Source organism: Electrona antarctica (assembly GCF_951216825.1).
Source record: "Electrona antarctica genome assembly, chromosome: 13".
In the NCBI taxonomy this organism is placed as follows: Eukaryota; Metazoa; Chordata; class Actinopteri; order Myctophiformes; family Myctophidae; genus Electrona; species Electrona antarctica.
In genome coordinates, this window is record NC_136794.1 from 13,211,976 (window position 1) to 13,237,783 (window position 25,808).

Below are 25,808 nucleotides of genomic sequence, written 5' to 3' on the forward strand. Positions count from 1 at the left end.
ACACCAGAGGGAGTTCAACAAACCATGTGCAACCCAGATTCGGCTCAAACAATTGACTAAATCGCTCCTATGCCAGCAAAATGTGGAACGCCCTACCAACAACCATTAAGACATGTGTTGTGAATCCCCTGACTCCTTTAAAACCGCACTCAAAGGGCACCTACGGACGGCTGCTATTCGAAACTGGCCCCTGTAAATAAGGTCTGAGTCCCCCCCAACCCCTTTTCCCCATACTGTACATTTTTTTCCCTTTTTACTTTCTTTATGATGATTTCCTGTTTTTGGTTATAAAAGTGTATATTTGTAGGCTACCTCTCTAAATGTTTTGATGAATTGAAAATGGTGGACCCTGTTGCAAACAGGTCTTAATCATGGTTTGTTCCGTCCACAAAGTAACAGTTTATGTATTGACTTTTGTTTGAACCCATGTACCCATTCTGCATACTGTGAAATAAAGATTTCAATCAATCAATCAATCAATCAATCAATCAATCAATCAATCAATCAATCAATCAATCAATCAATCAATCAATGGTGTAACGTTGTCAATGTTCTTTTCAATGACCACAGATGCAGCAATAAGTGGAGATTTGAAATGTATCCAAATGTGTGGCAGAAAGACTGTATGCGGGTGTGTGTGTGTGTGTACACTGTGTGGCAGACAGCACCTGTTGTGGTATATATGTCTAATTTATATTTCATTTTAGAACAGTGTCCCTTGCCAAAAATAACAGATTTCCAAGATGCAATGCCTTAAAAATCTTTGCTTGAAAATCAGTTAATTTTCATACATGACGAAATACGCTAAAGCGTATGCAGCTGGCATTACTGGCTCAGCCCCAGCTGCTGCTGTTTCAGTTAAAAAACATGACAGTCTGTGTGTGTGTGCGTGCGTGCGCGCACGTGCGTGCGTGCGTAATTGCATATGTGTGTTTGTGATGGACAGCCAGACAGACAAACAGAAATATTACAAATTGAGACACACACACACACACACACACACACACACACACACACACACACACACACACACACAGCAGCCTCATGTGGGTCTGTCCATCACAAAAGGGTTAATGGCGAGAGTGTAGTGTGCAGAGCAGGCCTGGGTCTGTGTTTGGATCTGGGCCCTTAATGGTCCTTTCCTTAACGGAAGTAAATGAGGGCAGAGTGGAAGAGGTCAGGGGGATTTGGGGAGGCATGTGTGTGTGTGTGTGTGTGTGTGTGTGTGTGTGTGTGTGTGTGTGTGTGTGTGTGTGTGTGTGTGCGTGCGTGCGTGCGTGCGTGCGTGCGTGCGTGCGTGTGTGTGTAATCAGATTGGAGGGTGAAAATCGAACAGTCATCTTGTGACATCCTCTGCCTCTCAGCGGTGGTAAGGACTTAGATGTTAATGGCGGCGGTGGGGTTGGGGGTTGTTGCTGGTGAGTGTTGACATATGCCAGCCACCTAAATACACTAACATTCAGGAAACATGACCCTGTCACCCACATGTGGTCACCTATAACAAGCTTTTGGGCTAGGTTTTGGATTACAAATATCACAAGTCAAGAGGTTGCTTTATCTGACATGATGACCTATTGATGATTTGTGTGACTTGCTGCTAATGGTGTTAATGGCAGAGTGGAAGAGGTGAGTGGTGTATGGCTGTATGGCAAACACACGCACAAAGAAAATGACTTGCCTGCTGTCAACTGTGAGTGTTCTCTCATTGCCCTCAGTGCATCTGAACCCCTTCTGTTGCTATGCTGGGCTTTTCCTTCACTTGCCCTATAGTGACAGACTGTGTGAAGTAGAGTCTACTTCACACAGTCTACTTAGTAGACCATTACAAAGCTTAAAGTCGCCAGTCGGCAGTGGTTTCCAACCAGGGACCCAGGCCCCAAAGATCACATGCATGTCAAAATAAGATTTAAAACATATATGTTAGAATCATAACACACATTCCATTCCATACCATTTGATTTACAGATCTGCCTTTAATGCATTTCGTTTGACATTCTATGTTAATAACTCATGGCATGTACTTATAGCTTGTGGTCTGAGATTCTGTTTCATCCACCTTTTCTGCCTTGATTGTGTTCGGGTGATATCAATCTAAAACGTCATCTGTTATGCTGTATCTGTAACCTAACTCCCACACTTGAGTATGATCATGGAGTAGACTCAGTAGAGTAAACTACAGTAGCAAGATAAATACACAAATAAGCTCAGTTTTTCCTCAGGGTAGGGATAGATGGGGGGATCCAAGAAAAAAAGGTTTGGAAACTGCTGGCCCAGGGTAGACACCCCTGGCCTACATGCTGCAATTTTAGCCATTAAATACAAAATGATGTCACTGTGAGCCTTGTAGTGTAGGCCAGAGCCATCTAATAGAGGAGTTACGATATAGAGGGGGCAGAAACCGAGCGCTCGAGCTCTGTTCATGCAGCCTGAACTGAGACAAGCTGGAGTTGGAAATACATTGTTTACAAGGGCGGTGCAAATAAGAGCAATTTAAACATGTGTGCAACATGACAACTGTTTTAAAGTATTGTACAGTAACAACTAAAGTCTCTTTAATGTTTATGTTGTACTATTACTACAAAACAATCTAAAATAAAGGGATTTAAGTCTCATTAAAGCTAGGCTGTTGCCTGAGTCCAATGCATTTCTGCCTACTTCCGCTCAATAGAAGTCTATGTAGGAGAGCCGCCATTGGACTGGCCCCATGAAGTGAACGCAGTTTGCGTAACTCTGTCTATATCTAAGGCTCTGGTGTAGGCAGAGGCATATCTACATTTCTGGCCTGGCCAAAATCCATACAATGTGATTCCAATCACTCATTGGAATGTAAATGCAAGCCTTTCAGCCTTTGTATACTACTCGTCTGGCAGGTATATCTCTTTGAAAACCTTTAGTGCTACGATTGTGTGCGGGGAGACGACAATTAACACATCTTGCCTGTCCAAAATATAATTCTTGCCTGCCCAAAATGTAATTCCTGGAAACGCCACTGGGTGTAGGCCTACTGTATTGTATTGTATCACCTGTCAGGTGATAAGACCTCATTCCTCATACATTGAAGGAAGCATGAGCTCTGCAAGCTTTGGGGCTCTCCCCAGGCTCGGCAGGCTGACAGAGTAGAGTAGTGCCCAGGATTACAGTTAGGTAATTGGCACCGGGTGAAAAATGGGTTACAAAATTGTTGTATAAGAAAAAATAGGTGGACATTCTGAGAAAATGTGATTGTAGTATGTCACTGTTATAAAGATTTGTTTAAAAAAAAGAGATCATGAGTCAGCACACATCACAAGTCACAACCCACCCCACCGGAACCAGAGGGAGGTGGTGGGGTGTAGTATGATGGAGGTGTCTAATCATAAATCAATATGGAACTTTAGGTGGATAAGTGATATAGGAAGAAAGGGTGTGTGGGTGGATCTTAGAATATACTCTAAGGGGTGGATGGCTAAAATTGGAGCATGTAGGGGCCTTTGTTACAGTTGTCTTGGACATTGATTGGGAGATATGGAGATATGGGTTGGTGGAATAGTCCTGGACTAAGGTCACATTGTGCAACAGAATAATTCACACAGGAGAAGCTATCATTTGCTCTATAAACCTTTGAGCTGATTAAACAGCCTAGGCTATAGCTATCCATACTGGTAGCCTATAGTCCTCCACTCCTTCATATGATTGTTTTGAAGTAGGTTATAAATGTCATTGACAACTGACAAGTAACCTAATGACAAACTAACTAGTGTTATAATACTGTTATATTGAATGTATTGAAACATTTATCATTGCAGTTTACAACATGCAGGCTACCTAAATATCCCAGCCGTTTAGCTACTGTCTGATACTGAGGTCCTAAAATAACATATGGGAATTTGTTTTGAAGCAACTTTGGTTTCTTCAGCCAAAGGGGGCGAATGGCCCCAAACAGTCTCCTCGTCCCCCATCAACCACCCACGTACTCCCCTTTTCCTCCTCCCCTCCCCTCCCCTCCCCTCCCCGCTAGCAGCTAGCCACGCTTGTCGCTTCGCTTTCACGTTGTCCTTTCTGTCTGTCTGTCTGTCTGGCTCAGGCTCAGATACTTTGCTGCATGTTTCAAGTGAACTACGTTCACTGTTTTTCGCAGAAGGCGGTAACATTTTGTTGACTCATTTAAAATTCACGGGATCCGTTTGTAAAGAAGTAAGTTTGTTAGTTTATTGTCACTTTACTACTCGCCCCCTCTCAGACAAACTTTTCTCAAGGGAGCGTTTGAGCGTTCCGCCGCACTTCAATGGGAAGGAGTCTTTGAAACGATTGAAATGCGTCTTTTGAGGTGCAGTTACAGTTTAAGCGTGTCGGTGGTCTCGCTGTGACTCTTGGACATCATCCGTGGACACTCGGGGGGGATTAAAAGACCGTTAACAAGAGGATGGGGCAATCCCGTTAACTTTCACAGCGGAAAGAAAGAGAAGCGCAGTTTGTGCAGCAGCAGCAGGAGACGGACAGACAGAGCGGGCTACAGCCGTGCTCCTATCGGGCTTTGTGAGCTGGATATCCCGCCACGGAGAGTATGGGCTGCGGTTTGCGCAAACTGGAAGACCCGGAGGACAGCACCCCCGGGAAGATTTACTCCACTTTGAAAAGACCCCAAGTGGAGTCAAAAACAGACACAGTGTACGAGTACGTGCTACTGGACTTCAGTCTGGAAGGTAGGCTGTTGCTATTGCTTGCTGTCATGATCAATTCATTGAATTCAATTAACGTTATCGTCACTTTTGCACAATTCAATAGATAATATAATCACTATTTGACCTAGGCTAGTAGTTGCAAGTTTTGCTTTGGCAATTCTTATTGTTTCCGTGTTACTCACCACCCCACCACACGTGTAGAGTCTGGACTTTTCCTGGCAACAGAGATGTTATTTCAACCTATCTAGAAATAGGTCAGAGTCAGAGAAGATGTTTTCCTCAGTGCCCCTTCTTCCCAACACACACACACACACACACACACACACACACACACACACACACACACACACACACACACACACACACACACACACACACACACACACACACACACACCTACCTCTGCTGTGATGTTATCTAATTTAAATGTGTATGATAATCACAGATGGCCATGGTTTTCATAATCCCTTCACTGGTTTGACTGTCTGGTTGTTTTGACTGTGACCTATTTGGAAGGAAATGGTGATTATGCTGTTGAATGAGTGCCTGCTATGTAAACAGTGGGCCCTCCATGGCATCCTAGCGTGATGTGAAGTGCTTCGTTTTAAATTAGGGGGCCAGAGACGCCATAATGATGGTGACGGATACTAGCTTCTAATGATTTGGGAACTACATGCAGAATGCACCGATGCAGCATGAAAACCAGCCTGGGCTGGGGATGTTTTGCCCTGCACATAATAATTCCCTCCAAGTGCCTCAACAGCTCTGTCTCTGTCTGTCTCCTACTGCTTTTATTGTCGGTGTAGGAAACAACTTTATTGTCACACACAGGTTTACAGGGTGTAAAGCGGTTGGTGAAAAGTTTTTGCTCAATCATTTGTGTTGTTTTCAGAAAGGGAAAATAAGGAAAACTAGATAAAGTGGCCCTTGGGGCACAGGTCTCCACCAGGGCAGGTCAGGGCAGGTTGTGGCCTCCTGGTGGCGCTATAATAGGCCAATGTGAAAAGGGTGCCATTTCTTCTTAGGCAATTCTTCTTGGATGGCAATTGGATGATTTGAGGCATTTTGTTCCAAAAATGTGTTTTGCAAAAATCCACCTGTTGGTGGCGCTATAACAGGCCAATGTGAAAAGGGTGGGATATATTCCTCAGCCTAGTAGGAAAGTCTGTGAAAGATTTCACGTAAATTGCATGCTGCATGATGATTTGAGGCTTTTTGTTCAAAACGGGCCAATCCTGCAAACTTTGAAAGCCAAAGTTAGCCAATTAGGATGGAATATGAAATATCGGACAGATCCATCTTGAACACATGACTATAGAGATACTGGGCGCGTTCGGAAATAGCGCACTGTGCAATGCAAACTAATAGGCGAGTGCGCTCCGGTGCGGTATTTCCGAACGTGCCCACTGTGTAACGATATGCAGGATTTTGTACAGAATCTGGAGGAGAAATATCAAAAAATACAGGCCGTTCTGGAAATTTTGGGGCAGAGGTTCAACGTTGGCATCCAGGGAGTGTGTGTGCAAAATTTGGCATCGACCTAAATGGTGCCGGAGATTAGCTGGTAACGGACGGACGGAAAAAAAACATGCAGCATTCGGCCTGGTGGAGACAAAACAATCTAGATATCTACATACACACATAGCATAAACCTGTTTAACCTCATGTACATTAGTACTACTAATGTACATGAGGTTAAACAGGTGCAAATGTGGCAACACATCAGGTCCACATAGCAGCAGGCAATTGTAATGTACATGGGATTAGACATAATCAGCATAAAAGTCCACACTCAGTCCATATAAACGAACAGATAGATACGCATAAAAACATATCCAGATTTTGACGGAGGGAAAACATTTAGGCATGTGGGCTATGTGAGGTAGCCAAGCCAGGGGACATTAAGTCACATGCAGCTGTGCTTTCTTTGTTTTGTTCCCAAGAAGTTGATATCACAGGTTTATTGCTCTCGCCTCTCGCACACACAAGCAGCATACATTGATCACATCAAGGTTTACTTAACTTGAGCCACCTGGGACCCCAAATGTAATAGATAACTTTCTGTGAATGGATGCAGGGCCCCTGTATAATTTGTCACACCACAAGAACAAGGCCACTATTTTTTTCCGTGTTGACCCCGGGTTTACACTTCTGCTTATGGTAGTTTATGTTTCTCTCTACAGCAGTAAGTTGAGTGTGAATAAGTCAAGCCTCACTCTTTAAGGCTACCATGTGGAGTCATGGGTTCTCTTTTCCATCACTCTTATAAATACACTGTTGCATGCAGGCTGCATGTGAATCATAGGGCTTGGTACTAGCAAAAACCATACCAGTCTCTCTCTCTACGTCAGGGGTGTCCAAAGTGTGGGCCGTGGGCCAAATGCTGCCCGCGGCCCAATAGTATGGGACATTTTTACATTGAAGTTTTTTTTATTAACCTGGGCATTTCCCAGAGTATAATCTCTCAGGATTTCTTGTTGTCCCATTTTGAAGGGCTCAAAGACATTTTATTTCATACTTTACCTTGCACGTCTGGTTACATTTGGTAATGTGAAATGAGGCTGAGAAAAGTTATTTAGTGTTTTGTTCACATCATACACCTGACAATAGACCATTGATATTAAATATTCATGATGATAGTTAAATAAAATGCATATGTATGTTTTATATGCTATGTGTGTGACTTTGTTATGGTCCAAAGGTACATTATGTCAGGCGATGTAGTTGGCCCCTTGGGTGTTATTATAATATTTTTTAATATGTAGAAAGAGGAAAGTAGGTGAATTTCAAGGAACTTTTCATCTTCTGATAGAAAACAAGTCTATCAAAAACTCGTCCATATGCTGCTTTCAATTTGACAAACTTGTGTGAACTTGGCCTTTGATGAAAATGCAGTTCATGTGAAGGAGGAGTAGAAGCCAGCAGTAGTCCGCTTAAGGGCATGTATGTTTTTAAGCATTAATAACCACACGTGTCAGAGCGTTCCATTCCTGAATAGCACCTGGCATGCAGATGCCTGGAACCCAGAGGTGTAACTGAATTCTTTGCCTCAGGTGGTTTTGTTCATGTGTGGGACATGGTTGTGTACACTTTGTGTCCAAAGTCACATGGTCTTGATTGAACCTTTAAAGATGGAGTGCCGTGAAAAACATGATCATCAGGTACTATGATTATACTCGGAGGAAGATTAAAAAAAAAAAAAAGTGTACAGAAAGTGTTAAAATTATGTTTTTGTGGCCACACCCTCCAGTTCATTAAGTATACCTGGTTTTCACCTTAGCACCACCCACCTGAACTTAAGCCTCGCCCACAGCTGTTGTTGTATGATAATGTGGGAGGGGTTATGGTTATGATGTCACTAAAATGGTGTTAGTTCGATTGGGCCTTTTGACTCAAAAGCTTTCAGCGTTCAAGGTTAATTAAATAAGGTTAGGAACCGAAATGGTTGAGAAATGACAGAGTTTCTGTGTGGGGGTTTCCAGGTGGCCCCGTCACTGTACTGTACTGTACCACCCCAAATCATCATATATACAGTTAATATATGTGTGTGTGTGTGTGTATGTGTGTGTGTGTGTGTGTGTGTGTTAGGCTGCGCAACAGTGACACTTGGTTGTGCAAACAAACCAAACGCAATTTTCGTGCTCGGACAGACCCAGCCAGGGATGGACACAGCCAGCCAGAGACACACACAGAGCTCTATAGGAGTGGTTGCACCACTCAAAAATACACAGGGAAGACATATTTGAATATTATAACCACACCTGGGGGTCTAGAGTAATAGACACATACAAAACAGAAAAAGTACAAAAATCACAGCACTCCATCTTTAAGTTAGAACATAAGGTGCCAACTCGTGGAGTCTTTTGCTGAATATATTAGTTGGTGACAAGTGTAAGAAAAATGTATATCTGTAGTCTCTGTTTTGAATTCCAGAAGCACAAAAGCAAAAAGTTCCTATACTCATGTTTCATTCATGTTCCACAGACCCTTGAGGTCTGTGCAAAGAAAGACGTTAAAGACATAATTTCTCATTTCCACCACCATGGGGATTTGATTTCTTTCCCCTGCCGCTAGTTAATAGCCAGCCCAGCTAATGGGTCTGTTTCAGCTCTGTATGCTAATAACTGTCTGCCTATTCACTGTTGCCAGCATGAATGAGGTTTTGGTGTTAGTTGATGCGCCCCTCTCCACCACTAGGAGATTATTTCCTGTGACAGATTTCCCAACCCCACCCTACCCTGTCCTTGCTTCTCCTTGAAAAGATGGAGGGTTAGTGGGGCACGCAATACAGAGTGGCTGTCACACATGGTACCCAGTTCTCACTTTTTACTCCTTGCTCTCTTGCACACTCACTTGTGAACACACACACACACACACGCGCACGCACGCGCACGCACGCACGCACGCACGCACGCACGCACGCACGCACGCACGCACGCACGCACGCACGCACACACACACCCTGTTCACTCCCCAGCCCTGTGACCAGTAGCAGTAGTCGTCCAGCTTCTCACTGGGCTGCCCAGTGAGCTTGGCCTCCTTTTAGAGGCCATTACTCCTGCTGAGAGCACCGACTAGATCTGGGGCCCCCGTACAGGGGCAGGCAGCACATCAAAGAGCTTAATGGGCAATGCTTCCCCAAGCTGATTACTGTGTGTGTATGTATGTGTGTGTGTGTACCGGTAACTAGACATCAGTAGGCCCCGACGCAGGCTGGTCAGCGGGTGCCCCCGACAGCAACACCTCCCCTCCCCCCCGTGAGCGCGGCCGCCGGTGAAAACAACCCAAACTGAGTTTTGGTTTATAAACAGCGGAGCACGGGCACTGTACAGTAGTTGTGAAGGTACCTGTCTGTCACGATTGTGAACAGAGGAGCAGCAGCAGCCGGTGAAAACAGCCAAAACTGTGTTTTGGTTTATAAACAGCGGGACACTGTACAGTAGTTGTGAAGGTACCTGTCTGTCACGATTGTGAACAGAGGAGCAGCAGCAGCCGGTGAAAACAGCCAAAACTGTGTTTTGGTTTATAAACAGCGGGACACTGTACAGTAGTTGTGAACGTACCTAACCTGCGATGATTGTGAACAGAGCAGCTGAGCGCAGTCGGGGGAGCCCACTGAACACTGCACACTTCCTCCACGTTATTATTGTGTTGGCAGCAGCCACCACCGGGCTCAACTCAACTGTCATTGCATCTCTATGTATTTATAATTGTATTTTACCGACGGCACAGTTTGGCGACCGTGTGCCCCAAATGCCTCTGAACTCTGCTTCACGCTAGTTATGCCCCTGTGCTTGTCATTCATACATATTTGAGTGTTTCCGTATTTCATTTCAGTTTTTTTATCCCCCAACTTAGGGGTGGGCGATATGGAAAAATATAATATCACGATACAACCACCTACAACTTGGGTGGTACAGCCTCACGATACAATATTGATCACGATACGATATTTATCACCATATTGCCCAACATGCTGATTATTTTACAGTCTTGGATAACCATCAAATTCAACCTTTGCAGAGATGCAACCAAATATTTCTTTCAGTGAATGACTTAACGATAAATAAATACAGCCAATTCCAGCCTGAGTCATAATAATTTATGAAAGCAGAATAGAAGAGAGAAACAGTGTTAGTTCTTTCTATTCCTTGGACGTGTATACACATCTTTAGAATAAAAACCACGAGGTGCTAAGGACGTGTATAGGCGTCTTGAGGTCTTTTTTATTGATATTAAAATAAATGTTTTTTGGTTAGCCTCTCCTTCTGCAGTGTACTTTTTGCTGTTTCGAGCATGCACACTGCCGTTCACTTCCTTGTTTACGGCTCCAAAAGAATGGCTCATAACTCCTAACTTAGGGAGCTCTCCATGCTTTTGACCCGAAGGACAATGTTCTGTCTTCATTTCTGACTTCAGCATGCATCTCGTTTGGAATATTAACGCTTCTAGAGAGACTTTAGTGTGGCCAGCGTGATTGAGGTTAGAACGGAAGGTTATGCCTCCCGTTTTTGGGAGGGAACAGAAGGGAGGGGCTTTTCAGAGTAAAATCTGCCATAACTGGCAAAAAAAGTGTTTTAATGGCACACAGGCTCAATTCACTTTGGAGTGGGCAGCGAAGGGAGTAAGCTCAAATGAATTGACATATGATGGGAGAGCACACTGTCACTGTATGATGTAATTTAGTGGATAAATAAATGGCTTAGCTTGACGTATTCATAGTTGGGACTGGAGGAGGATAGAAGACACAACAGATTAAATTATGGGTAAAATAATTGATTGTAGGATTAATTCCCCTGTCACTCTGGGAAAGAGGGTGTGACTGACTTTCTATACTGGGAGAGTTTAATCGTTTGCCATTCTATAATCTAGCTGCATAGGCTGGATTATTATTATTTTGTATTTGGAGAAGAACACAGGGGGCAGTTAACACTCACTGTGCTGAATCAATTCCCCCATACCTCTCCCTCTTCTTGCCTGACTCCTGATTGGTATAATGCACCTAATGTTAGACTAACGTAATGATCTGCTAACGTTAGTATAGGATAAGTGCATTGCTTCCCTAATCGTTACTTTAGCATTAGCTTTTCCTGTATATATGCAAGGAGCATTCATTCTGTCTGTCTGTCTGTCTGTCTGTCTGCCTCTCTCTCCCCCTTGCTGTGTTTCTTCTGCTGGCAAACTGGGCACCCCCATATTGAAAACAGAGCATCAGTTTTATTGTTTTTCTCTTTGAACAGTTGCCAAGCAGCTTTCTCCTTTTCACACTTTCACAAGCTCCCCGTTTCCCACACACACAAGGCTTTCTGGCTCATAAAATGTATCTTGTAACAACCCCTCCCCAACTGTATCCCCCCCTCCCCACCACCGGCAGTCCGGCACCACCATCACCTCCTTCCTCCAAATCTCTGCGCTGCTGCTCCTCTCAGTTGCTGCTAAACCACAACCTTTCCGTATCATGCGTCCCTCCCTTATCCCCCGTCTTTCTCTTACCCCTTTCCAGCACTTACTCCCCCCCCCCCCCCCCCAAACACTTTCATTTTTTTCTCCCACACAACACTGAACAGAAGCCTCAGTGTGTGGGGTTGAGGGAGTGAGTGGCAGGAGGAAAGGGGTGGGGGTGCCAGGGCTGGAAGCAGGAGAGGAGAAGAGCTGTAGCCCCAACGAAACCGTGTGTGTGTGTGTGTGTGTGTGTGTGTGTGACTGTGTGTACCTCGATATAAAATTGTCTATTTGTCCAAAATGTAAAAGAAAAGGAGGAGGCATTAGCTGCGGTGTTTTGCCACTGACTCAGGTGTGTGACTTAACTTCAAAAGGTTGAGAATCATTGCTCTAGGCCTGATGCAACAAATGCTGAACAACAAGACCTACATTACAGTAAGCACACCAGCTTGAGGATGTTCATATGCTTGTGAATGGTGTGAGCACACTTAACGGTGTTTGTTCAGAGACTGGTTCAGTGGCTCCACTGAGATCATTCTGGTGTTCAGTTCAGTCTCATTCTCATTCACTTGGTCAGCTCGGCTGTTTACTGTCTCAGTTCGCAGGGGTGTTTGTGTGTGAAAACGTGGGGGTTGCACTTGCAGTAAGGAATTCTCTCTCTCTCTCTCTCTCTCTCGTACCCCCCCCCCCCACCTCTATAAAATGTTTTGTGCGTTAGAACCTTGGAATGTGTTAAATATGTCCGAGCCTGTGTGTGCATGTGTGTGTGTGTGTGTGTGTGTGCGTGTGTGCGCGCGTGCGCATGGCATATCGCCAGTAGCCACTCTGAACAGCCACTCTTTGTGGACACAGGAAGTATGGGAATGGTCAGTCAGGCACTGTGGTAGTCGGAAGGAACCATGAGAAAAGGAACAACATGAGACTCAATCCAGTCTATTTAACACTATTTAACAGCATGCACGTTACTATTACTAATCTGCGTGATATTTACAAAACGCATATCAGTTGCAACATAATGTGTGCACTATGCATATAGCTTTCTCTACAGTGCACACTACAGTGCACACATTTAAAGTGTAATAAATGGACCCTTGCAGTTCCATTTTTACACAAGAGTTAAATCAACACTCCGGAATTTTCTGTGTAGAAAGAGACCTAATTACTATGTCCTGGCTTCCAATCCAGCTGACCTGTTTCACATGTCATCCCCTTGCACTACCCTGTCTCTCCTGTCATTCCTCACTGTTCCAGCTAGTTAAGCAGAAGTGCTCTAAAAAGAACAATCCGATCACATTCTGGATACACCTGTCACCATTGAAGCCATGCGTGGCATTCTTATCGTGTTAGCCGTCAAATCATTAAAATTAAATTTCCTTCTTGTTTGTGAAAGGCAAATCGCCAAACGGCAGTGGAGAAAACATAATGTGTTGCTGTCACATAACATTGAGGCGTGAACTGATGGTTTTCTAACAAACAGACTGTCTCCAACTGTTGGATTCTTTTAGTGAAATGAATCAGTCAGGCGGGGGGAGATGGCATAGGCATAGGGTTAAGATGTAGGAGGTAAGGCTTCGGTTAGCTTTGTGTTGCTGATGGCATCAAAATCCAAGTCATTTCATTGCTAACAGTGGCGAGAACCGTCACTAACAAACCTACACCAACTGCTTTGGTAACCAATCGCATCACTGCCCCAATGTGAAGCTCTTTAATTTCTTCACCTCCGTTTTAGCAACAAAACCTGGGAGATTGTCACCAGTCTCTAGTTGATCTAAGCGTTCAGAGACTGGCTAGTGGCTAGTAAGGGAGTCTAGGCTTCGAAAGTACACAAAACTAGAACAGCAGGGGCACAATTGGTTCTAGAAACGGGTGCCTCTTAAGGGCATAAAATGCTGAATTGTAGTTTTACATACTGTATTACTGTAGCCACCTCTATTACTCTGTACATCACTACAACCAGACTGACCAGATTTTATTCCAGAGTGTAAGGACAGTGTGGCTCAGCTAGCATTGCTGTGTGTACCACACCTTCCCTTGGCACAGTTAGGGGACCTGCCCTTACCAGATCACACAGACCACAGCTGGGGGAACCTAGCTAAAAATAATGCATATATAGAGACGTTACGTAAGCATGTGGTGCGTGGGTGCTTAAGTTCCCTCCCTCCACAAGGCTTGGTTAGTTAGTGGCCTCTATTTGGGTTTCTCTGGATAATCAGACATCAGGTCAGCTCCTAAAGCCACATGCTTCAATATGTCTTTGCTTCAGAAGAATCAACTGGCCTTTAGTTCGTTTATATGGTGCCTATCCAAAGTGCTTTACAATGTGCATTACACACATTGCACACACAGACAGCACCAACCTGCTTCAGGAGCAGTTGAAGTGTCTTGCTCATGCTCAATCATGAGTACACATGAAGACTCTATCCCATGTACTGTTATGTGGTATGCACTCTCTTACCAGGTGAGCCCCATAACCTTCAGTCTACTCTATCCTGTCTTCCTAAGATCGCTTGTATTCATCTATGGTCTGGAGAGCGGAGTACCGTCTTGTCATGCCATAAGAAGGGACAACAGCACTATACAGCATCACGCTTCACTTAGTTCTTTCTCATGTTCTCTCCCCCTGTACCCCACCTTTCCCCTGTCTCCATCCTTCCATCCATCCAGGTAGCCGTCCCACGGTGCAGTATGTGTCGTCTCTTTGTGAGCTGCCCCAGGCCCTTCAGCCCTACTACACCCAGGGCTACGTCCTGGCTGCCCTGCACCCCATCATCCTGTCTGTGGGACGCACGCGCTCGCTGCCCTTCAGCCTGCTGTACCGCGCCATCCTGGCACGGCCACGACCCAGGTATGTTTAGATATACTCAGGTATGTGTAGATATACAGCACTGATCAGTTCAGTGCCCCAAGATGTAGTCAAGATGTACTGTACGAGCCTCTGGTTGGATCCGAACTCAGGCCAGCAGGGTGGTATGTGCTCTTATAGCAGGCGAGCCTCTAAAGGCCTATAATTGTCAAATTGTGAAGGTCCCTCAGTGACATCATGTGAGGTACAGAATATGCCAGATGCTAACCGGAATGCTCTGTTCACATCAAAACATCATATTGGAGATCTTGTGTTCGTACACGTCCGGTCATACGCACACATACCCACTCATGTGCATGCACTCCAGTAAATAGATGAATGATGGATGAGGTCGGCTGCATATTTCATGCCAAGCACCAGCAGGAGGACAGACTGTCGTGACAGAGAGGGGATCCTGGAGATTCTGTTTTGGTTTGGTTTGTCCTATAGGCACACGTCATTGGCACAAAAAAAAAGTACCCCAACAACAGCGGTCTCATCGCAGCCAATGGCGTTGGAGCTTCCCCTAGAGGGGCTGATAGGTTGGGATACCAACCAAGTATGTCATTTTTGCCACCGTGGTTATAGTGGGCACTGGGGAGTCTGAGGACTTCTAGTGATGCTGATTGTGATTAGACCAGGGATTCTCAACCTTTTCTGCATCAGGGTCCACCTGAAATTCTCAATGCGGCCCACCCATCTGACCACTTTACACGGCAGCCATGAAACATTATTATAATTATTTTTTAAATATTAAATTATTATTATTAAAAATCTTAGTATTTTGCCAATTAGTTGGGGGCCCATTTGCAATAGCCTCATGGCCCACCAGGTTGAGAATCACTGCATTAGGCGCGATTCATACTCCTATTTTAGAGCCGAATAAAAGTCGGTTCGGCTCTGTAGAGCCTACAATGTGACGTAATTTGAGGTTCGGGGGGGCGGGTACCGTCCTAAAGTCGGCTCTTCGGTGCTACTGAAAATTTCTGACGAGCCGAAATCATTTCGGCACTACAGCGCCGAAACAGCGGTAAAATAGGAGTATGAATCGGCCCTTAGACTGTAGTTTTGTGATACATTATTAACCACATGAACCCTAGCATCTCATCATGTGATTGTAGGCCAACATTTGGCGAAAATAGGTGAACACTCGCTGAATATTAATAGCCGATCGACACACTGTGGGCTTGTACAGTAGATCTGCTCTTTTTGGCAAAGAGATCTGGTAGAAATGGGGAAAAAGGGAGGGGACCAACTATTGACCCCTTGGGGACCCTGGTTGGTCAACCAAGTATAATTATTTAAGTGGTAGTAGCAGTACTGGGAGATAGTAGAAGAAGCACACACACTTTCACACTGGTGTGTACTGTACTGTGTGTGTATACAGTACTGAAGGTTAAGTTGTTCATCCTCGGTTCCTCTGTCTAAACGCTGAGAAGGCAGCTAGTAGCCATCCCACGCTGGGCTGATGAATGATTTATGGGCTAGTGTCTGACACTCAATGACAATTACAAGTGAGCAGTGAACTCTGCAGCCGGTTCAATGGCAGCATGGCATCACCGCTTCCAATCCAGCAATTCCTGCTTGATCTGATTCCAGTGTCCAACAATCAAGCACCCTTCAGTTATAAATGTCCTGTAATCCAGTAATCACGGCGGCTATTTAACAGAAATGCAATTAGCAGTAGAAATTGTGTATGTGTGTACAGTATGTGGTTTGTATATCTGTTCTTATGATGTCATAGAAAGATATGGGAAAAGTGGAGACACGTTGTTGGTCCTCATTTTGAAAGTAAGTCATCCTGTAAGTCTGTATTGGGGAAATTGTAAAGCCTAATTTAAGGTCTAAGCGGTTTTTTTTTTTACAACTTTGAAAATCGGTAATTTTCAGCAAACGACCCTGTCAAGCGATGAAGCAAAACAAAACAAATTATTGATGTGTGTAATGGTTATGGTTTAACAAATGAATCAAATGATAAATGTGATACAAACATGTATGTGTCTTTGTGTCTTCCAGTAAGCAGGCGTTGTCCATGTGTCACAGTGTGCCAATTTTAAGGGTGGAGGAGTGGCCACTGCCTGGGGATTCGCTGACTGGAGACACTGTCAGAGCATTGATCGACAGGGTCAGTCACACATCCATTTTATCTACTCATCTGGAAAATGTATCTGTCGGGTGAAAACATATGTCCAAAACCGTTTCCTTTTCAGGAAAAGGAAGGAGAAACTGTTCCAATGTACTAGTCATTATTCTCAAAAATCGCGGAATTGGCTAATCTACCAGCTCACTGGATGGCACGTTGTAAGACTAGACAACTTTTGCGCATCACTCTTGTATGACCACGTATGGCATTAATTTACAAAAGGAAAAACAAAAAGTGAAATATGGAGATACGAGTTTTCTGCCCGACGACAACAATATACACAGTATATATGTCGCAGATGATGCTTTTTTCCCCCTGTATCTGATATTATATTGTTGCTTATACGGTTTGAGTTTTCATTGGGTCGTTTGGTGGTCTCTTGCTTGGGCAGGTGAACAGCAGCGCCCGGGGGGGTGTTCGATTCGTTGGCTCAGTTCTCCAGCAGGTGTGTGGGATCAGCAATGGACGAGTGCACAGCCCAAAGAGGGCCTGTCGTTCCCCACCACGCAGCCCGCCCAGCACCCCGCCCGGAGACCGAGAACTGGAGGAGAACACCTACAGCTCGGGTGAGAACATCTGACCCACTTCATCAATTCATTTTGTCATACAGACTATTTATCTCTGCTGTCGGGAACTCCAAAATGTTCATTTTTCAGAGGAAATGAAGAAAACCTAATGTTTTTAAAACAAAGCAATACTGCCTCATCAAAGTTGGTGTTGTGACTTTATATATTGTCAATTATTACTTACATGAGACTGAGAGGTGGTGGAGTTAGTTGCTTGTTTAGAGGACAGTTTTTTTTCCTTTTTTCATTGGTTCAACATTTCTTTTACCCAACACACAGATGTAAAGGGTGTTCAATAGCAGTGATTTAAGATATACTGTATATCTACAAATTTATATTATGACAGATATTACTGTGTAGAGTAGACATTCGGCAAAAAGGTTGTGGTGAAGTGCTCGTCACTAAAATTAACTGTAATGATGATAATTCAGTCTACAGACCTTGCAGGCGGTATGCTAAAACGTCATCAACAGTTCTTTTAAGATATAGACAACAGTCAACAGTTTGTAGTTTTGTCACATACGCCATTTTGATCTCCTTTCATTCGCTGTCGAGGGATTATTCTGTTCATAAATGTTTCTCTCACTCTTTTTCTGTCCCTCTCCTGGATCCAACAGACCTGAGGCTGCTGGTGTTCTTCCACTCATGGGCCCCAGGCTGTGCTCCCCTGGACTCACTGGCATGCCAGTACCACCAGGGAGCACTCTCCATGCGTGTTTCCAGGAAGGGCCAGGTGGTGAGTGCTCTGGAGGCTGATTGGCTGGAGCTGACGGCCGCCTACTACCGAAAAGGCTGGTCACTGGTTGACTCCTTTGTCTACTGGGACACACCCAAAGGTACTGCTGCTGTTGAAGACGGTGGGCTCCATTTTCGTCACCGCTAAACCCCTTATCCCTAAACTTCTTTGCCTTTTTTTACTATTTTGCAAAACATTTTGAATATTTAAAATGGCCAGCCTACAAGCTCACAACGTCATTGTAGATTCGCTATTTGAACTATTCAAAAATGTTTTTCAAAATAGTAAAAAAAGGCAAAGAAGTTTAGGGATAAGGGGTTTAGCGGTGACGAAAATGGAGCCCGGGGTCTAATAACAGTGTGATATTGGGCATTGGATCTTGGGCTACACGTGGCCAGTCAGTTATCTATTACTGACTCCAAATGAGGGCAAGGTTTCAACCTGATCCAACCCCCTTTCACTTCTATTATCAATCTGAAACATAATGGAAAAAATGCTTGACCATTGTTGGCCTAATGTTAATGTGTACTAGCCCCAGACTTACAGACAAACCCTCCACTATATGGCTAGACTTCTACAGAGCCAATGCCATAAAAAGGACTCAAGAGAGTACTGGAGGAATCCCAGAAGGTCCTCTTTAGTAGGCATACCAAACCAAAGGATAATTCAGCTCTATTGGAAGTTAACATTTTAAACAGCCTTTAGTTTATTTAATGGCTCATTCAATAGTGGAACAACATTAAAACCAACATGTTTCAGCCAACACTGGCCTTCATCAAGACAAAAAGGCTGCAGTTGTGCTGTCTGATCAGTGATCAACTGCAGTAGATTCTGCCCTCCAGTCATAAAATAAAATACACGATTGTGCCACTGTGGCACTTTTTTATTTTGGTGGAATTCTATTTAATCTCATTACCCACGTAAATATAAGGAGAATAACATCCATTACATCCGTGCTACAAGAACACAGCCAATCTCCTAAGGAAGAGATCAAATTAGATCCAGATCAGACCTAGTATATAATCTTCTGTGGATCATGCAGAACTCATAGTACCCGTGGTTTCGGAACAGCAGGCGTATGAAAGCAATCACCAGAGTTTCTTGTCCTTCAGGACATTGCTATGCGAAGAGGTCACCGCTGCCTTTCACAGAGGAGATTGCTTAATCAAATACAAATTAAATGTGCCAGGACCCCATAGACATAGGAATGATCAGAGAAAGAGAGAGATAGAGGGATTACAAATCCTTTGCCTGGCCGTGACCCATCATCTCTCTCAAATCCACATCTGTCACTGTTAATTTGAAGGCATTACTTGGCTCTGTCCCTGTGCATTCACGCACCCTGTTGTGTTTTCTCATTAAAAAAAAAAAAGTTCTGCCCCCCACCCGAACACACACATTCTTGATCAGTCACTTCCTGTTTTGGCTGAGGCCCCTCCCCCTCTCTCCCACAACATCTATATTTGGAAGTTTCTTCCTAACCTTAGCGACCCCGCTTCCTGTTCCTCCATGGACTGGCAGACCACATCATGTGTAGACATCTGAGGCCTGGAAATCTAGGAATATAGACATGCTGTTCTAGTGATATGCAGACAGAAAGCCTTCCCACACATACTCAAACAGTCTTTCACTGCCTAACCTCCCTGACATTCATGGATACAAGGGGTTAAAGATTAGGCCTGGGTAATATATCGATATTACATCGATATCGTAATTTGAGACTAGATTGGAAAATTTATATTAAAAGTAGGATCTTCTGTTATCTCTGAAACTTTGAGCGCTGTCCGTGGTTTTGACAAAACATCCGATATTCTGATGTGATTCGTGATTTTTCATCGCATCGCGAACGACATATTACCGTTTCTGGCAAACATCTTGAGCTAATGCTAACATTAGCCGATTCTTCTTCTCTCAGTCTGGGAGGCCGGGAGACTGGATGTAAGTGAGTAGTAATCCAGCCATTTCCGTCAGCAGAAGCTAACTATCTCCAAAGACCACTAGGCGGCAGTCGAGTGTGGACGGAAATACAAAATAAAAATCACACCTGTGTGAAGTGAGGGGCGCCCTTATCATCATATGTCTTTTAATGTTTGTGTTTACACAAACACTCAAAATTGGCCATTCATTATCAATGTCATTTAATGTTTGTGTTAGGAGTCGGACAAAGTTTGTGTTTACACACACACACACACACACACACACACACACACACACACACACACACACACACACACACACACACACACACACACACACACACACACACACACAAACACTAAAAGCTGGACATAGGAGGGGCTAGCACTCCTCAATGTATTGGTTAGTTATTATGTCGAGCGTTTAGCTCCTGGTGGGAAAACTACTAAACAATATTGTACCAGAGGGAGGCCACTTAACTGGTGTTGTAGTCTCTGCTGTGGTTCCAACTCAAGGCACACTTGTATGGAGGGAGAAAATGACTAAATAAAGATAAAAAATGTCAAATATATAGTGATTTGATTTTGTCCATATCGCCCAGCCCTAGTTTAAATGAATATGGCCACACATGACACAAGTACACACAGCCTACTGTATTTCCTATAACTAGTTCATTGTCGTCTCAATGACATTCTGGCAGTGACATGTATGTCCCCCTTAGCAGAATCTTTTCCGCTCTGGTTATGAAGATGCAACTGTATACTGGTCTCATGCGCTACCGGGTTGTAGCTTTGAAGAATGATGAATTATTAATTTCCTGATGTGTTCCCTGATATACTGATCGGACACAATGGTACAAGTATTGTAATTGGTGTGTAATTGTGTGCCAGCAGCAGGCGAGCCAGTTCCCAGGTCGCTGGAGGGGCTGTTTGTCTACGAGGAGAGGAGCACCTCTCCTCCTGCCAACGACACCATCGTAGTAGAACAGTGGACTGTCATCGAGGTCAGTAATGACTCTGTGTCTGAACATGTCAAACATGTCATGTAGCGCACTGCGACTATCGATTATTTTGTTCTTTTTCTTTTCTTTATATATCAACGAATCAACGCAATAATCAACTAAATCGATTAGTCTAATTAACCACTTAACACATTTTGTGCCCAAAACGTCTGTGGACGTCCTGGGTATTACCGCACGTGCATAGCCCAAGACGTCTGTGGACGTCTTTGGAAAAAAAAAATCAGAAAAATCAAAACGTGGTGCCAAAGTTTGTGTTTTCGCCATTGAGAATGCATTTGGCGTTTAAATTAAATAACTCAGAAACTATAAAACATTTCAAAGTAAAAAGTTCCAGCATGTGTCTCCACAGTCAGCTGGATTTTTTTTTCTAGGTGAAAGTGATTTTGGGCAGTTTTGCGTGGGCTCTCAATGTGTTAAAGGTAGTTTAAGTGATTTTCTTTGGGTAAAATAAGTGTTAAAAAGCTCTATATTGTGATAGTACTCATTGCTATATAGTGTCTGTTCAGTAACAGGAGTCTCCATGTCTCTCCAGCTTTTTATTAAACAGAAAATGCATTTTCAGAAACTGAAACTGGGATACTAATTTTATCCAATCAGGATAGAAAACGCAGTCAGGATACAAATTAAACAAGTGAAATTGTAAGTGATGACACAAAGAAATGAGCAGAATAGATGTAATTGAAAATTTGGAACTGGAGCATTCCTGATTGGCTGAAATTTTGTCACCTACCTGAACATTTCTTTTCTGTTTATTAAACAGCTGGAGAGGCAGAGAGACCCCTGTTACTGAACAAGAATATAGTGATTTAACCTTTTAACAAAAACCTTTTTGTTTTAACCAAAAAATATCACTTACCCTACCTTTAAGCCCTGTTTTATACTTTGTTGTACAACAGTTTTGTGCGAAAATAGCTCATAGCTAGATCTGCTATTTTCACTATTTTTGAAGATAGATGTAGCCTATAATGACGAGAACAAAAGTATATTCTATTTCCTCTCAGAAGCAATTATTTTATGGTCGGAGTGCTAAACTCAGCAGGCAGGGCACTGCATCAGAATAAGGACTTTTGTAAAGGCTTACAGAAAATATGTACTTGCTTTAATTTAAGTATTTAAGATTTAAGTACTTGAATCATGTAGAAATAACATTATGCTACCATTCAGCTTGCTCACATTATAACTCTGGGAGCATTGATACTGGCTTATTTTGCAGGCTCTAATCCTGTGTGTGTGTGTGTGTGTGTGTGTGTGTGTGTGTACTGTGTGTGTGCGTGTGTGTGTACACAGAGCTCTAATGTGAAAACTGATTACGGACCCCTCCTCCACACTCTGGCAGAGTTTGGGTGGCTGCTCACTTGTGTGCTACCTACACCCATCATCAGACATGATAGGTAATATATTACTAATTATATCTACCTGACACTTTTATGCATTATGTATTATCATTAGTTATAACAGGAAAGACAAATATTTGTAGCTTACATGGTTTTAATGGTACTTACTTTTAAAATGCTGCCTTTTTAATTTGTATTTTGTATCCATGATGTAACGCAGGGGTTCCAAAACCTTTGCATGCCACGGAACCTCAAATAGAAATCACAAAACCACAGTAAATTAGTAATGCTCCAAAATGAATGCTGTGGAGTCCCAGCTCTGGGGTTAAATAAATAAATGTATGTCAGGGGCAGACACTAATGACTACAAGTTATGTCAAACTTAACAACAAAAATAGCTTAATTTTAATTGAAAGGGTTACAAAGTATGGCTTTTAAATTTGATGGGACTTATGAAATATTACTTAACATATGTTTTATACATTTAACAAATGTACAGCATTTTCTGTTTAAACTGTTGACCTGTTAGTTTTGTTACTGTATACGTATATGCCATGGACCGCAAGTGGACGGTGAACTACTGCTTGAGAAACAGGTGGTCTAACTGTTGTGCTGTGCTTATGTGTCTAGTGATGGGAACCTGGCCACCAAGCAGGTGGTGTTCCTCCAGAGGCCTGTGAGAGGTCAGGCACCAGCACAAGTCAAGAACCAGGTGAGAAGGAGTGGAGGCATCGGTTAGACTTTGTTAGAGCCACTTCATATATACCACAATATTGCCTCATGGTTGGCAAAAACATATATGAGTATATTGCCTCCCTGTGGGGAACAGTTGAATTACACTTCACAATAGTGCAAATTGTACATTGATGTTTACTGATCATCAGGTATGAGATAGTGAAAGCAGGCACATTTGCTTGATAGCTTTATATTAATATCAAGGACACATTGGACCTCCACTTCCGCAACTTAATCAATTTCCTAACCCAGTTTGCAAGTAAGGAAATTGCCCTTGTCTTTGCCACAGCATTGATCTTAATTGGTCCATTCTTCCTCTGTGTGTTTGATCACTCCTTGTCACCAGGCGGTGTCAGCGCAGAGTGACGTGTCCAATCGCTCTGTGAGTCGTGGCGTCGCCAGCCCTGTACCCCGTGAGGAGCCTTCCCCAACCATGGGGGGCATCGGAGGCTTCCCTGTTTTCGGAGGCGGATACCCCAGCGCCCTGTCCCACCTGGAGGAGGGCGGCTTCGAGCAGGAGGAGGGAAAGGCAGAGGTCACATGCATGTAGAGCCAGGCGAGAGACTGACTGAAAATGGACTGCTAGTCAGCTCCCCTCTTCAACTGAAGAGGATGTGTTTAAGTTTTAACTTAACCAAAAGGGTTAACAGAAGGCATATCCAAGGAAAAGGATAAATACTTTGGGTGTGAGGACAGATACTGTACTATTGAGCACATCTGTCTAGTGTCTGTCACTGTTGTTTTAGAGCGGTTAGAAATACTGCATCTGCATTGTTGAACATCATATGGTGTCACAAATTGCAGATGAAACTGAGAAGCCTGTTAATTTCCCTGGCCATTCTTTAAAGCATTTCCCTGGCCACATTCTTTTAAAGCTCTCCTTTAACAGAGACAATGCTGCACTTTTTTGTGTTTTTAATGAAGCCATAATGAATATGATATTAATTTAGCAGTGGATTTACCTTGTGTTTTTCTGTTTTTATATAGCTTTTCTTTGGGAAAAGGTAAAAAAAAACCTGTGGGAGACACTTTACACAATGTCACATGTTCACATTCAGTCTGGTGCTAAAAGGAGAACATATCACAGGGTTTTATTAATGGGTTTGTCACATCACTATTGAACACGGTAACACAACTCGGACTGTAGTGCACGTCTGCATACAGTACATACATCTGCGACAGTCATCACAGAAGAAGAATCATCAACATGCACAATCTGTGCGGAATGGAAAAACAAGGACATTCCACATAAAGGAAGAACGGGTCAATCTGTATTTGTTGTGAATTTTTGACCAATCTCAAGTATCAAGACTTTTCTACATTTTTGGGTTCCTCCACAGCAGTGATTCTCAGGTGGTTTTGTCCTCACTTGAAGTCAAGACCTAACATTGAATGACCCAGTATTCCTCCGTTCAAATTGAAACCTCATGATCCAAATGACATTTGACCGGTAAACAGTAATTTACAGTTTTACCGTTTTGTGTGTGCGTGTGTGGAGGGGAGGAGGGGTATTTTTTTGTAGTATTTTTATTAGTCCTTTTCTGGGCTCCCATGTTCCAACACCTGTTGTTCATCACCCTGTGATGCTTGCGCCGTCTCATGGACACAAATGCAAAGGGCAACCCTCTCCATGCAGCTCCTCCTACACACTGTGTGTCTTGGTACTGAGACTAGCCTGGCTGTGCAATACGCTGCTACACTTACAAGTGTTGAGCCTGGAAAAGCTAACTTTGTACAGACCCGAATTACAGCAGACTGCTATGAGTAAAATGACTGGTGTATGACAGTTTTGAATTAGGACCAACTCATTTGCACCTTTTAGTTTAATTTAATCAACTGGAAATATTTAATAACTGAGTGAGTTTCTTAATTAGTTATAATCTAAGTTAAACTGTAATCAAAGGACCACGTGCACCCTCACTAGGTTTGATTGTTTCTCGTGCACTTGTTCCCATCATGATCTCAACAGTCATGGGGTCAATGCTTTCTGAATATTCATAGTGTCACTACATCACAATCACTATTGTTTCAGTCTGATGGTACTAGCATTCACACGTCCCTCTGCTCTGGAATGGTTTCAGTTCTTCAGAAACAAACAGCTTATTGTGTTGAGGAAATAACATAATTTTGTAATGCTAAAGGGAAAAGGGCTTTTTTTCATGAAGACACCTTGCTGCTGTATATATAGATGTTAACATACCGTAAGTATTATTGATAGCCTTGGATTTCAAATATTTGAGGTGAGCTTGTATTTCAGAAGTTGTGTTCTGACTAGTTGAAAACATGTTGAGATGTTTGTATTCATTGGCCATGTTTGACTATAAGTGTTTTAGCTCCACAGATGTGTCCATATGAATCCCCATCAGGGAATACTAAACATAAGTATTAATATTGCAGCATTTACATTTTGATGAGTTGTACATTTTGTATTATGCCATTGGGATAGTAAAATAGTTATGTCCTCTTGTTCATGCATCGTATCTATTTACAGACAACTATATCTATATATCTCTTATAAAGGTAGGGTAATTGATATTGTTAAAATAAGTTGATGGTTCTATTCTGATCTTTAGTAAACAATACATTTTTTGCGATAACAATTTTATCCAACCAGGAGGGAGAACTGGAATGTGACACTAAATGCATACTTTTGCCTGATTGGATGGGATTGACAACCCACCTGGAATTTTATATTAAAGAGCTGGAGAGACCCATTATAAAGGGACATTTCACCACTGGAAGAAACTCCAGTAACTCAATGTTAATAGAATGTGTAGTAGATATCAGTAGCACAACTTGAAATTTGCACTATGGCCAGAACAATAATGTAGTCTGTTTGACTGGATTACTACCTTAATGCTTTGGTGCACTCACCCCACCTTCTGGAGAGCATACTTATGACTATGGTGGA

General features: G+C 43.1%; 1 protein-coding gene across 1 annotated transcript; it reads left to right on the forward strand.

Moving 5' to 3' along the window:
• Positions 1-3,944: 3,944 nt before the first annotated feature.
• rftn2 (raftlin family member 2) lies at positions 3,945-25,615 on the forward strand. The gene is made up of 9 exons (XM_079518993.1): positions 3,945-4,682; positions 14,268-14,448; positions 16,462-16,570; positions 16,980-17,154; positions 17,772-17,990; positions 20,701-20,810; positions 22,116-22,219; positions 22,793-22,874; positions 23,244-25,615. Exons 1-9 carry the CDS (start codon positions 4,544-4,546, stop codon positions 23,445-23,447), a joined length of 1,323 nt encoding a protein of 440 aa, XP_079375119.1. The 5' UTR covers positions 3,945-4,543; the 3' UTR covers positions 23,448-25,615.
• The last annotated feature ends 193 nt before the right edge of the window (positions 25,616-25,808 follow it).